The following is a 14,812-nucleotide window of genomic DNA, read 5'->3' as shown; positions in this document are numbered from 1 at the left end:
AAATGAAGAAACCTCTGTCCAGTCTCTTTTTGCAGCATTCTAGCGTTCTGTGGCCTTGATATGACAATATTGCTACGACTCAAATCATCAATAAGTTTCTTGTGGTTTAACTCGGCTGTTTTAACTAGTTTAAAATTACCTTCAAACTTAAGTTGATTCTATATCATTGCGAAATACTATACATCCAAGTGTCCGCTTTTTCTATAGATTGAATGTAACCATCAGTGTTTTGTATTCCGTACAAAACATTCTTGTCCGTGTTCAGATTTGATGTTGTGAAGGTATTTGACGTGTTCCACGGCGAACAAGCCGCTTCAGGAGGGCAGCCAGAGGAGGTGGGCTTCAGATGCAGACTGCCATTTCTCCAGCTCCACACTCAGCTCCACAGTGACGGACTCCGGCTGGAGGCACGCGGGGTCGTCTGGGCCGGCGTCCACACCTTCGTCCTTCTTTCCCTTGACCTTAGCTGCAGAGGTCACGTGTTGACGTTTTAAAGAAAAAGAAAATCATCTATTCAAACATCGTCCACTGTTTTACGTGTCTAGTCAGGTTACGTTTAAAGTTGTGATTTGGGACATTGAAAGTTTTTATGTTTTTGTTTTTTTTCACGCCTGGTTCACCTTTTAAAGATGCCGTGTTCTTCTGTCTCGCGCTGCTGCCTCCTCTACGTTTTGGGTCTTTCTCTTCCTTTCTCTTGTCATCCTTGACATTCTTTCCCACATCCTTTAAAGAGGAAGGACAAACACACACTTGGAATAAGTCCGCATGTGATAATAAATGTGAGTTCAGTCCAATTCAGATGTAAAAGCTTCAAGTGTTAACCAGTAAAATGTAAAAAAAAAAAAAATTAAAAGTGACCAAAAGCAAGTTGGCATCAGTTTCACTGATCAAATGTTGACAACACTTCACTGACGATGTAGATGTATGGCCTGGGTTGTAAACTTGCCTTCTGAGGTGCTTGTGTCATCTCTGGTTGTGATTCGGTGTGAAGGGCGCCGAAGTCGCAGACTGCCTGGACCCTCGGACCTCCGCTGACCAGACTTTGCAGCGAGACGTGAGCAGAGCCCAGGATCCTCCTGACCGCGGCATCTTCAACTAGCTCCGGCACACATGTCTTCTTTTTGTCTTTGCTATGTGCAGACTTAACCGGAGACTTTAAATAGAAGATTTACGTAAGAAACCTAAATCAGGTTTGGAAGCAGTTTCACTGGAACGATTTTCCCGCCATCAAATCAAATTATGGACTCACTTCTTTCTCCTTCACGCCTTTCTTCTCTTTCACAAATCGGCTCGGTCTGACTGTTGACAACTCATCAGAAGGTGCAGGCCATGACAGGACCTCAAAGGTCAATCAATCAATCAATCAATCAATCAATCAATCAATCATGACCGGCAAAATCATAACACACAGGTATGGAAAAGAAAGCAGTAAAAACAAGATAATCAAAATATTTCTACTGAAAATCATTGGTAAAACTATGTAAAAGATAATGATTTCTAAATATCGAGAATACAAAGATGATGTTAAATGTTAAAAAGAGATCTTTTAAAACTTGATAAAATGACGGAACACAAGCCAGTCATTAAGGGAAACCAGAAGGTCAAATAAGAAATTCAATTTGTAAATTAAAATCAAATTTTCTTTCTTTCGGGACTGTGTGTTTATTTTAACATAATTTAATTCACTTGTCTGATTGTCAGTCCACACCAGAATTTCTGTACCTTTTCCTCCTCGAGCCTCACACACATCCCTCGGCTGAGGAATTTCTTGAAGTCACCCAGAGACTTGATAGTGTAGGTTTGTGTGCTACTGAAGTCCATGCACTGCGACCACAGCAGCCTCGATGTGCTGTGGTTGAACACTGCAGAGAGGAAAAACACAATAACACACAGAGTGCTGGTATCAACACACTTTTAACACCAGCGTGGTGGGGTTCGCTCGGCGTCTGCAGCCTGGAGGCGTCTGACCGTGGAGCAGGTCGAGTGTGATGAGTGATAATACCACGGGCAGGGTGGAAGTCGCTCTCCACAGGAGAAGCCATCAAGTCCTCAGTGGCAGTTTTCAATGTGTCTCTGTTATAGTCTGATCGTGCTGCTTCCTCCAATTTAGTCTCGCTGTGGACTTTCTGTAACGACACCGCAAAACATTAAGTTCTTCATGGCTTTAATAACCTTATAAACATATCACTGTTTTATATGTGCGTAATATAATCTAAATATATTGCGCTTAATGCAAATCAATAAATTCATAAAATGATTTCAATACTGAGGATAGTTCACCAACTGATTCATCCATCTTCTCATGTATCTCTGTATCAGTTCCATCTATCCATATATAAATTATTGAAATATATGGTATACACCCTTCACAACTCAATCAGATACTTTTTATGCAAAAAAGCCATGAGCTGTTTTCCCCTTTGGAGAAGAATTTTAAACTTTCCTACCACTGGATTTGCATTTCAATTTGTATTTTTAAAACAAAACCTTAGATATACATCCCATAACTTGTTTTTCATATCGAACTCATATTAAATGAGTGAAGAATGAAGAAAAAAGAAACCGTCAATGATTTGGAAGAGTTACAAGAAGGAATAGAGTAACTTACCATATCAGCACTTATTTGGTGACTCAGAAACTCGTAGGTGATGAAATAGCTGTATGTGACAACAGGGAACTCAGAAGGCTTCTCTTCCACCCTCATCATGGGGTCCGGAAATCCCCTCATCCTGCCCACGTTTACTGTCGCTGCTGCCACATCGACTATCACATCTGCTCAAGTGGAATTTGCTGTAAGCATAATGTGTGTGTGTGTAGGTTGTTGTTTTGTTGTTTTATTTCAAATAGAAAATTAAAACAGGATCACCGCTCATCTTGGCCAAACCCCTGAAAAGAAGCCTTTCCTCAGGAGAGATCCAGGAGGAGTCCAGACAGCAGAGCTGTGGGAGGCTGTCCACAGTGAAGCCCGGATAGGAGGGTGTGAGGGTGACGGGGTTCCCCTGGAGCACCAGCGTCCTGAGCCGTGGAAAAGTGCTTAGAGCCTCCAGGAGCCACTGCTGCTGCTGAAACTCACAGTCGCTGAGATCCAGACTCACCAGCTGAGGCCTGAAGTCAGACAGAGGGATGGTTCACAGCATAGCAGTGAGACACTCTGTGTGTGTGTGTGTGTGTGTGTGTGTGTGTGTGTGTGTGTGTGTGTGTGTGTGTGTGTGTGTGTGTGTGTGTGTGTGCTAACCAGTGTTTTGCCACCAGAGAAGAAATGTCTTCACAGGAGCCCAGACAGGTGGCGCTGAGGCCGAGGTGCTGCAGGTTAGGAAGGGGTCGGCTGGTGAGACTGCTCAACGAAGACAGCTGGTTTGCACAGAGCTCTAAAATCTTTCAAAAGAAAAGAAGAAAAAAAAACCCCACTTCCAATCAATGAAAATCACATTGTTTGATCTGCAATGTTTCGGATGTGTCATGTCAGCAGACGAACCTTTGATGTGACGGGAAAAGCTGTAGAAAGCGACAGATTTTCACTCTTTCGACTTTCGCCTTCGATGATGACTCTTCAGCCATGTGATACGTAGTTCTGTAACCTCATGCGACCACAGAAAGCCACTTGTGAAACTCCAACTCACCTTCAAAGTAGCAGGGAGGTTCTCGGCAGGGATTTCTGAGATTTGGTTGGCGCTCAGCACCAGCTCCTCCAGCTTCGAGAACTTCAACAAACCACCATCAACGACTGACACCTGAAAGCGTTAAAGACACAACACGCCGCTGAGAACGGAGCGCCGAGCACTAACTCGGCCACCGGAGCCTCTCTGTGTCGGGAAAATCTCTTTCTGTGAATCAACGCTGAATGTTTTTGTTTGGGAAACCAATATTGTTTGCCTCAGCAAAAAGAAAGTAAGCATTCTCAGACGTGTGTTCATTTGGATGAAGCCCCTTCTAAATTAAACAGTGGAGATAAGAAAGCATGTATTGCCATTTCCTTTATCACACGAGTCAGGCTGAGCATGAACGTTCCCCGATCAGGTGGGAGTCGAGGACGAGAGACATCGAGCCGAGGGAGATCGGTGAACTCACGCTTCTGTTCACGACACGAATCGTCTTGAAGTAATTGTAAATAAAGCGTGCGTGGAGGCGCTGGGGCGTGAGCACGGCCAGCCGTCTCAGGGATGCAGCCTGAGGGCTCCATGTTTCATGATACCGCCACGGAGAGTGAGGACAGCTCAGCAGGTCCAGGAGGGCGTCCACCGAGTCCGTCTCTTCTCCCGCGGTACCGGCGCCAGTCTTTCTCTGGGTTTGCTGGAGTTTCAAACCAAAAAAAACCCCAAACTCACTAAACCTCCACAGAGACAAAGCGTTTTCTAAAGTGGATCGGCAGGCAGAGTTTTCAGTTCAAGCGACTCACCCGTCTGCCCCCTCCACAGGGAAAGTCTTCCAGACACAAGCCTCGAATCTGCTTCTCCAACACGGCAGAGAGAGTGTTCGAGCTCATGACGCGCTGAGCAGAGGTTTGTGAAGTGAAACGCAGCAGCGGTTTCACAGTAGACGTGGGCCGCTCGCCTTTGCTCGGAGCAAAATGCTCCGGGGTTTGTTTACTATGTTTCCTGGTTGCCTGGAAACAACTGCCCATGTGTCCAGTCACAGTGTATCGGATGACCTATCAGTAGCGCGGCTGTCCCTTTTGATAAATTGCGGGTGAAAGTGGTTGTATTTTTCAGAATTGACCAATGCTATAGCAAAGACCGTGCTCTACACATTACTACTTACATATGTTTGGTGAGAAACAGAGTCAGAAAACACCTGCTACAATTGCCTCTTGAGCAGGGATGGGCCGGCACAAATATATGGATTAGTTCGTCAGCGTCACTCTGATTTTTAGAAATATTATGCAGAAGAAAGAAAATAGTCCCGCCAACTTGTTTAATGTGGGAGTTGAAGGGTCAGTCCTGGTCAAAAGTAACGCTCAGGTTCCTCACAGTGTTACTGGCGGGGGGGGGGGGGGGGGGGGGGGGGGGTCAAAGCAATACAATCCCTCCTGATGATTGTGAGGAAGAATGCAACAAACACCTTGAACAACAGGAACATCACAAACAGTTTTTGGATACGCCCTAATGAAATCTATGGTAGCAACAAGAGGATAAAACAAAAGCAAAGACCCTTTATTTCAACCCAAAAGCGAATCGGGGGGGGGGGGGGTCAGACCTGAGTGAAGCCGCACGCTCATCGTGGCCAACTTTCTGATATGTCAGTAAAAAAAAAAAAAAAAGGGAAAAGCAGGTCTGCTGTGTTTTACTTGAACCTTTCCTCATACCTGCAAACGGGAATTAACACCTCAATGTGTTGGTTTATTCTCTGAAAAAATATTTGAACAAGGAAGAAGGAAAGGCAGGTTTCAGTAAGTGTTACGACGGATCAGATAAACGGATACTTCCAGGATTTGATAGCATCTTACCAATGAATTCAAAGTATTTCAGCAATCTGTCACGTTGTTGGTTTTAAAGGTTTTGTGAGGAATTACCCTCCACAGGCAACTTGCAACTTTTGAGATAATTAAACCATCATCAGATGTGTGCGATGACTCTGCTTGCTTCACTGCCCCACATTCAACACGGTGGTAAACGGTGCCCTACAAATGCAAATCGAAACATTTACAGCAAGATTCTGGGGTACGATAATGCCACAATGGCGTCATCCTTCAGTGGAAGATGTGCATCCAAAAACACAACAAAGAAAAAAACCAAAAAAAAAACCCATCAAACCTTGTTTCTATATAAAGCTGAGTGTGTGACAGTTTCCTGGCATTAACTTAAACTGCGAAGAAGAAGAAATCACAGCATGTATCTGGGTAAAGGTAAGTCGCCTTTCAATGACTCTTTCTTGCTTTTTTGCTTTTAAGAAGAAAAAGGTAAGATCACTGTGCAGCAATGACTTAAATAATTTTGATAATTTTCATGTGACTGCTGACATCTGTCACTTTTCTTGGTTGTATACCTGAAAAGCCTTCACTGGCAGCTTCTTCTTCTCGGTCAATGGCATCTTACGCCTCTTGCCTGTGAAGTTGACTTGGGTGAAGCTTCCGGGTGACGTGAGATGTCATGTTTCTGTGTATAACTGCTTGCAGAGGTCCTGCTTTCCTTCGTCATGATGATGCACGTCTCCTTTTTGGCCTCCAGACCAGCCGAGGGGCCGGATGAAATTGCAAGACTTCGGCAAACAATGAAGCACCTGTCAAGGTTTCCTTTGCAAAACCTCATGAAGGCAGAAGAGGATTATGTGAGTGAACATTTGAGTAAATGATAGATTATCAATATATTAGAATTTCAGCAAAGTGGGCTTGTCAAACACCTCCTCCAAGCTTGTTATAAAAGCATGGATCAGAACGCTTGTCCATACTCCAGCTGCTAGGAAGAGCACTCTGGTGTGTATGTATTCTGATTGCTCCATTTATCAGTGGTGTATATCTATACTCGTCAGCCATAACATTGTGACCAGTGACAGATGAGCTGAAAATGAACATTTCTACCTCACTCTTCATGTGGTAGAAACAGGGAAAAGGAACAAGTATGAGAATTAAATGCATTCTGATTTTTTTTTTGTTAAGAATGTCTGATATTCTTTCTTGTTGCAGGTCGAATATGTCTTTAAAGGAGACCCACCAGAGGAATACAATTCAAACACTTTGGAGCCCCTCGAGGGCGTCACCCTGCCAGTGGGAAATAACACAGAGGAGATCGAGAACTCTGTCTGCGCCATCAATGACTACCTGACGCACCACCTGCCCGCCGTCATCGGGAATCTAACCACGCAACCACATCGGGACGACCTTCTTCATAACGCCGCGGCATTTCAACTGCAGTTCAGGCGAGCCGCAAGCATGGCGTTCGCAAAGCAATGTCACAGAAATATATCTTCGGATTCATACACCATGAAAGAAACTGGCCTCCAGATCATTTACTTCACCAGGAAATGGGTGAAAGAATTTGCACAATAATAGACTTCCAGGGGTTGACCTCCAGGGGCTGACCTCCAGGGGCTGACCTCCAGGGGCTGACCTCCAGGGGTTGACCTCCAGGGACTGACCTCCAGGGACTGACCTCCAGGGGTTGACCTCCAGGGGCTGACCTCCAGGGGTTGACCTCCAGGGACTGACCTCCAGGGGCTGACCTCCAGATGACAATGACAGCTTTTGCTTCTATGTGATGACACAGCATTAAGGCCATTCAAAGTGCTTTACATTGTTTAACATATATTTATTTTTTTAGATCTAATAAAAAACAAGCAAACTACTGAGCAAAAATTGTAATGTAAACCCCCCCCATGTCATCAGCCTTGTAGAGTTCTAGAAGAACTGAACCACTTCCTCAGTTTTCACCAGCCTTTTGTTTGGAGCCATCGTATAGATTTGGATTGTCGTAATCATCTTTCGGTCTTGAAGAGCAGTTTTCCTAATCAACTCTTCGTGTTAGATCTTTACAAAAGAAATACCGTTCAGTCGATTGAATTCTTTCTCGGAATCCTGCTGAGTTGTTTCAAACTGTTGTCACACCAAAGAGAAACACTTGCAGTGAGGTGAGGTGGAAGAACGGAAATGTGCAGCGCGACTATCCATTGAGGAACTACTTTTTCAGCTTTGCACGCCTTCTCTGGTTAAACAGGTTAAACTCTAACAAGATTATGACCCACAACATGTTGATACATTCATGCTCCTCCATGTCTGTCTTCCTCCTCCACTTCAGACAACCATTTCTTTCTTTCTTTCTTTCTTTCTTATTTCTTTATTTCTTTATTTCTTTATTTCTTTATTTCTTTATTTCTTTATGTATTTACAGTACAGACCAAAAGTTTGGACACACCTTCTCATTCAAAGAGTTTTCTTTATTTTCATGACTATGAAAATTGTAGATTCACACTGAAGGCATCACAACTATGAATTAACACATGTGGAATGATATACTTAACAAAAAAGTGTGAAACAACTGAAAATATGTCTTATATTCTAGGTTCTTCAAAGTAGCCACCTTTTGCTTTGATCACTGCTTCGCACACTCTTGGCATTCTCTTGATGAGCTTCAAGAGGTAGTCACCTGAAATGGTCTTCCAACAGTCTTGAATGAGTTCCCAGAGATTCTTAGCACTTGTTGGCCCTTTTGCCTTCACTCTGCGGTCCAGCTCAGCCCAAACATCTGGATTGGGTTCAGGTCCGGTGACTGTGGAGGCCAGGTCATCTGGCGCAGCAGCCCATCACTCTCCTTCTTGGTCAAATAGCCCTGACAGCCTGGAGGTGTGTTTGAGGTCATTGTCCTGTTGAAAAATAAATGATGGTCCAACTAAACGGAAACCGGATGGAATAGCATGCCGCTGCAAGATGCTGTGGTCGCCATGCTGGTTCAGTAGGCCTTCAATTTTGAATAAATCCCCAACAGTGTGACCAGCAAAGCACCCCCACACCATCACACCTCCTCCTCCATGCTTCACGGTGGGAACCAGGCATGTAGAGTCCATCGTTCACCTTTTCTGCGTCGCACAAAGACACGGTGGTTGGAACCAAAGATCTCAAATTTGGACTCATCAGACCAAAGCACAGATTTCCACTGGTCTGATATCCATTCCTTGTGTTCCTTCTGCTTGTTGCCTGTCCTTAGCAGTGGTTTCCTAGCAGCTATTCTTCCATGAAGGCCTGATTCACACAGTCTCCTCTTAACAGTTGTTCTAGAGACGTGTCTGCTGCTAGAACTCTGTGTGGCTTTGACCTGCTCTCTAATCTGAGCTGCTGTTAACCTGCCATTTCTGAGGCTGGTGACACGGATGAACTGATCCTCCGCAGCAGAGGTGACTCTTGGTCTTCCTTTCCTGGGCCGGTCCTCATGTGAGCCAGTTTCTTTGTAGCACTTGATGGTTTTTGCGACTGCACTTGGGGACACTTTCACAGTTTTCCCAATTTTTCGGACTGACTGACCTTCATTTCTTAAAGTAATGATGGCCACTCGTTTTTCTTTAGTTAGCTGCTTTTTTCTTGCCATAATACAAATTCAAACAGTCTATTCAGTGGGACTATCAGCTGTGTGTCCACCTGACTTCTGCACAACACAACTTATGGTCCCAACCCCATTAATAAGGCAAGAAATCCCACTTATTAAACCTGACAGGGCTCACCTGTGAAGTGAAAACCATTTCAGGTGACTACCTCTTGAAGCTCATCAAGAGAATGCAGTGTGTGCAAAGCAGCAATCAGAGCAAAAGGTGGCTACTTTGAAGAAACTAGAATATAAGGCGTATTTTCAGTTGTTTTACACTTTTTTGTTAAGTACATATTTCCACATGTGTTAATTCATAGTTTTGATGCCTTCAGTGTGAATCTACAATGTCAATAGTCATGAAAATAAAGGAAACTCATTGAATGAGAAGGTGTGTCCAAACTTTTGGTCTGTACTGTATGTATTTATGTATGTATTTATGTATTTATTTATTTACTTACTTACTTACTTACTTACTTACTTACTTACATACTTATTTATTTATTCGTTTAAATGTTCATTTATTTGAGGTGAAATGTGTATTGATTTTTGTTTTGTACTATACAATTATGTGCTGTACTGATAGTAAATGACATTGACTACATTTCCTCTCCGCTCTGTGCTGCCCTGCTCTGGCTGAACACTCCGGCCGACTCACAGCTCAAACATACGCCTCGAATAAAACTAAAGTTCATCCGAGAACCATGAGCATTTCGCTTCGGACGTGCTGCATGCTTTCTTTCGCTTATTTCTGAACCAGATTTCAATATCTTGCCTCATAGAATTATTGCAAATTGAGCTTAAAATAAATATATAAAAAAGTGGCTTGTGATTAGAATAACCCCAAAATTTGTTTAACATATATTACATATACAAATGTGGACATCCTTCTGATGAGGGACAAATACTTCATGTTATTTCTTACAGTTAATTAGCAATGGAACTGAAGAATATATTCAAGATGAAAAAATTGAATTAGAATTTTAATGTTAACACTCAGATTCATCTGTAGGCTATGCTGTACTCACCATTTTTGTCAGGAGACTTTTAAATCGACATGGTCTATAAAAACAACAACTCTTTATTCAATTTTGATTTTTTTAAATGAAAAACAAACAAACAAAGAAATTGTGAACACGAAGACCTTTATACTAGTGCAAAAATATCAGTGGGAAAATAAAAACATACTTAAAGAGATTACAAACGATCACAAAGCAGACGATCTCAGAAAAGCTCTCATCCGGAGAAAAGTACAGCTTACTTCTGTCGATCAGAAAAGAGAAATCAAGAGAGAAACTCTATCAAAGCCTTGATTGGCAGGGACCAAAAATCACTACTGACCCTGAAGAGATTCCCAAAGAATTGGTTTCATTTTGTGAGCAACTACATTCCTCAACTTTTTTCTACGGATCACAGAAAACTCTTTCTTCAACCACCTCAAAGATCATTCCTCATCTTCATCAACGTTTGTTAAAGTGCTGTAACGTTAAAGAAACCAAGCTTCCAAACAGAACAATCAGAAAAAAAGGTTTAATTATATCACATTCCAACAATGCCTGAGGGAAATTCAATTTTACATTCATTGAAAAAGAAAAAGAAATGATATTATTTGGTGTCACAGTAGTGGAATTACTAATAAAAGAAAAACAAGCGATTGGCAGGGCGTCGTCACCGCTGTGAATGGCGAGAGAGCCACAGGGAGATCGGTGACTCTGGAGGTGGAGAAGAAGAATCTGATGTGAAGGTGGAGGCCAGAGGAGTGACATCATGGGGGAGAGTGACATCATGGGGGATGAGTGATGTCATGGGGGCGGCACCCCAGCCCACCACTGGAGACCAAAATAGCCGTCATGGTTGTGACGGCCAGCGTACGTCAGGGTGTCGTAGAGGGAAGGAGACATTTTGGTGGAGACGCATCGGGCCGATAAAGTTTAGTTTTATCTGTTTATTAAATGTATGAATTAAATGTTTGAACAGGGACTTGTAAAACGACTCAGTGGACTTTGTGTTTTATCCTCAATCACTAGAGGTGGGGGGAGGAGGGTGACGAGGAGGTCGTCTGTCTCTCCAGCAGTGTGTCCAGAGCGCATGACCGTACCGCAAGCGGCTTTCATCAGGATTTACAGACATAACTTCAAAATATACAAAACTGTATTACGTATCACGTATGTGTAATAACAAAATAAGCAATATAAAATCTATAATTTCTTTACTTCACATGTAACCCATTGGTCAATCATCTCAATTGCAGTGTGTTTTTTTTAGTGAGGTTCACTTTAGGGTTAGGGTTAATCAGTTTTTTGCACAACGACGACGCCAACACAGTGCACCTCCACGAAAGGCTGTCACCGGGCTATTTATATGTTTACCCTGCAATCAGATTGACTGTAACACACTTTGTCACAATTGCTAATCAATCAGTTCTATCCACCGCTCTGTATCATTTGAAGATGAAAGTTTGACATATGAACATGGTGCTGCTGATTCAGTAGTAACGTTCCACTAAAGAAACACATCGATACCACTGCAGCTTGGTTGGTTTAGAATTACGTGGATCTATAAGTCTGATATTTGAAGATATTAAATGTATGAGCTGAATCTGTTCCCCGTCTCCAAAATGTGCATGCGCAAGGTTCAAAGATTGCATTCCGGTACGCACATTCTCCCGCAAGATTTGTTTTTAGAGATCGCAAACTTTGAGAAGGAAGTGTCGTACGTGTCTTTCAGGACCCGTTTTGTGCTTCAGCAGCTTTCTAAAATGAGGCCCCAGAGAAGTATAGACTTGTGTCATCAGCAAATAGAATTCAGTTTAGTTTTTTTCCCCAAGATCTTACAGACATGTTTAATATACATTATAAACAATTTCAGTCCCAATACTGAGCCTTGGGGAACTCCATGTGTGATGCTCTTTTTGTCTGAATCTACGTTGCTCATATGCACATATGCACATACTGTTCTCTGCCACCAAGATAACCTCTCAGCCAATCACAAGCCAGATCTCTGACACCATGGGTCTGCATTTTGTTTAAAAGTAACGTGTGATTTTAGGGTCACCAGTTTAACCTCACATGCATGTTTTTGGGGAGAACATGCAAACCTCACACACAGAAAGGCTCCGGACGCTGGCCACTGCCGTAAGAAGTACTTTCAACGTCCAACACCTTCATCACATTTTAAGTGTCGGTACACACACACACACACACACACACACACACACACACACACACACACACACACACACACACACACACACACACACACACACACACACACACACACACACACACACACACACACACACACCGAATTGACTTTTAATAAGTGCTCAGATGTGGGTTTGTTGTGGGATGTGTGAGTTTTGTTACGTTAGTACAGTCACGTAGCCACGTATACAGACAGGAAAATGTAAATAGGTTGATCTTTATCTAAAGAGCCCTAATAAAAGTGATTCCCCTCCCAAAATATGGATCAGAGAAAGCTTCTGCCCTGAACTTGCTGCTGCTGCCTGAAGCCCCCTACTGACATGGATTCCTGCGCCGGTGAGTGCTCTGTCTGTTTCACCACAGGGGCCTCCTCAAGGACCTGGGTGAGGTTGCACAAGACTGAAGTCCAGCTCAACCCTGTGTGTGTGTGTGTGTGTGTGTGTGTGTGTGCCTCTGTAGTACATATCTTTCTGTGCCTGATCCTCGCACACGCATCCTGCCTGCCACGTGGAGCCAGAGAGGTTTTGGACACCATCCAACTGATACAGAATGGCATCCAGAGTGCACTGGACAACCTCGTAAGACAACTCGTGCTTCATTACATCTAATCCAACTAATCAAAAGTATGCAGACATGTATTTTAGAGAAGGTTTGTAAAGTCAAACTTCACAGCTTCCACGTAATTGTTGCCGCTATATAGATTAAAGTTATTTTTAAGCTTAGAGAACAAATGCTTTCTCCATTGTTTTTTTTTTTAAGATTACAACATACTGCAATTATGTCAGGATGTGGTTTGTAGAAAAACATTTTCTGAGTGAAATACTTGCAGTTATAAGGTTTTTGTTTGTTTTTCATGTTGTGGAAGAAATGTGGTAGGTGAGATTAGATTAAAATGAAGGCTGGTTTAAGGAAATATACTCTGTAAAACTGCTTTTAATCCAGTCAGTTCATGCAACATTCGTATCCTCATACACAGTGACCTGAAGCCAGGTTACTCTCATGGATTGGTACTATTACACTTCATACTTCAAGTACATCTGGCATTTGAGTTAATTTGACAGAAAAGATGGAAATCAAAGTCTTTCTAAAAAAAAGGAGGTTCAGACCCTCGCCTCAAGGATTTCTGCCCCATGACTATATACAAGTTGATCTTAAACATTATTTTCTGCACGGAAATAAAGATTTGTAATCTGTACAACTCAGATGACCACAGGTTCACAACAGACGTCTTCAATATAACCGACAAGGGTTGATTTGGCCACTGACTCTTGTCCCCTTCTTCCTTCAGTCTGGACCTGTGCTGCCTCCGAACATCTCGTGTCACAGCCTGAACTTCACGGCGCCGTCGTGGCCTTTGCTGCAGCCCCTCAGTGCTCGTCACTTCTCCTCCCTCCGCTGCTACATGCTGGAGGCCTCCAGGCTCGTGCCCGACCTCTCGGAGCTGCTGTTGCCCATCGGACAGTCAGCAGAAGATGCAGAGCTGCTGATGAGTGGCCGGGTGGTGGATCAGCCGTGCAGCCGGTCCGCCTCCGACGATGACTTTGTCAATTCCGTGTACACAAAGTGTCTTTTGCAGTTTGTGAGCAAGTGGTTCAACGACACAACACATCTCAATGAGTAGTTTGTACTCTGCCTGGGCAATACACCGAAAACTTACCGATACCGAAATTTACCAAAATTACGACGTCATTTTGCCCATTTCGGTATATTCGCCGTTTAAAAAAAGAAGAAGAAGAAAAAAAAACATTGATTTTGAGCGTGTGTTAGCATGTCCCTTTAAAGGCTGTTTTATGCTTGACGCACAGGCGTGACGTGCGGAACTTAGACGTGCGGAATCAGCATGAGAACGCGTGTGCCATACGACGAGCGGCTCCCGCTCTCAACCTGCAGGGGGCAACACACGACCACCGCTGTATTAAATTAGAGCAGAAGGAGACTTCTTCTCTGTGTCACCAACAGGCGAGTGGAGAGCGGAGCGGAGCATTCAAATACTGTTTAGAATTAAATTTTCCCTCCGTTGAAGTCTGACACTGACGCAAATTGACATCTATGAGTCCAATATTGTGTTTCCAGTGTGGATGTGCAGTTTTATGCTTTTTGTGTCTTGACGTAATTCGGCCGCGCAAAATTATGACGCCCTCCTGTGTGAGCGACATGACTCCACCCCCATTTCAGTCTGTCACAAAAAATGGAGATAAGGCGACTGAGGACCATCACAGCAACGTCTATTTTTTTCTCTCCATATAACTGTGGGGAAATACCGTGTTTTCATGCGCAATACAGACCAAGTCACGGGCATAATCTGCTCTCAGTCGTTCTCATTTTAAGTCATCTGTGCACAGTGGAGTAGTTATCGTCCATTTATCGTTATCGAGGTGAACCGCTCAATATACCGTGATATTGATTTGAGGCCATATTGCCCAGGCCTAGTTTGTACTACTTGAATTTGTATTTAATTCAAAAACAGAGATGTAATTTTGTGACCCTTTGATATCTTTTTTTATCTCCTATCTTTTCCTGATAGACCTTCTATTTATTCCAAAAATTATTATATATATTTATTGACAATAAAGAGACAATGGAGAGAGATTTTCTTTTCTTATG

At 43.1% G+C, this 14,812-nt stretch overlaps 1 protein-coding gene across 1 annotated transcript; it reads right to left on the bottom strand.

The window, feature by feature from the left end:
- Positions 1-314: 314 nt before the first annotated feature.
- On the bottom strand, positions 315-4,483 carry LOC308132823 (leucine-rich repeat-containing protein 43-like; the record flags this gene model as incomplete). The annotated part of the gene is made up of 11 exons (XM_080500007.1): positions 315-466; positions 621-723; positions 947-1,153; positions 1,723-1,862; positions 2,003-2,126; positions 2,609-2,772; positions 2,867-3,105; positions 3,236-3,375; positions 3,621-3,731; positions 4,069-4,281; positions 4,397-4,483. 11 exons carry the CDS (start codon positions 4,481-4,483, stop codon positions 315-317), a joined length of 1,680 nt encoding a protein of 559 aa, XP_080356133.1.
- Positions 4,484-14,812: the final 10,329 nt, after the last annotated feature.

The sequence above is a fragment of the Blennius ocellaris genome (assembly GCF_963422515.1).
Source record: "Blennius ocellaris genome assembly, chromosome: 7".
Lineage (NCBI taxonomy): Eukaryota > Metazoa > Chordata > Actinopteri > Blenniiformes > Blenniidae > Blennius > Blennius ocellaris.
The sequence above is the reverse complement of the archived record's forward strand: the minus strand, read 5'-3'. Positions and strand labels throughout refer to the sequence as shown.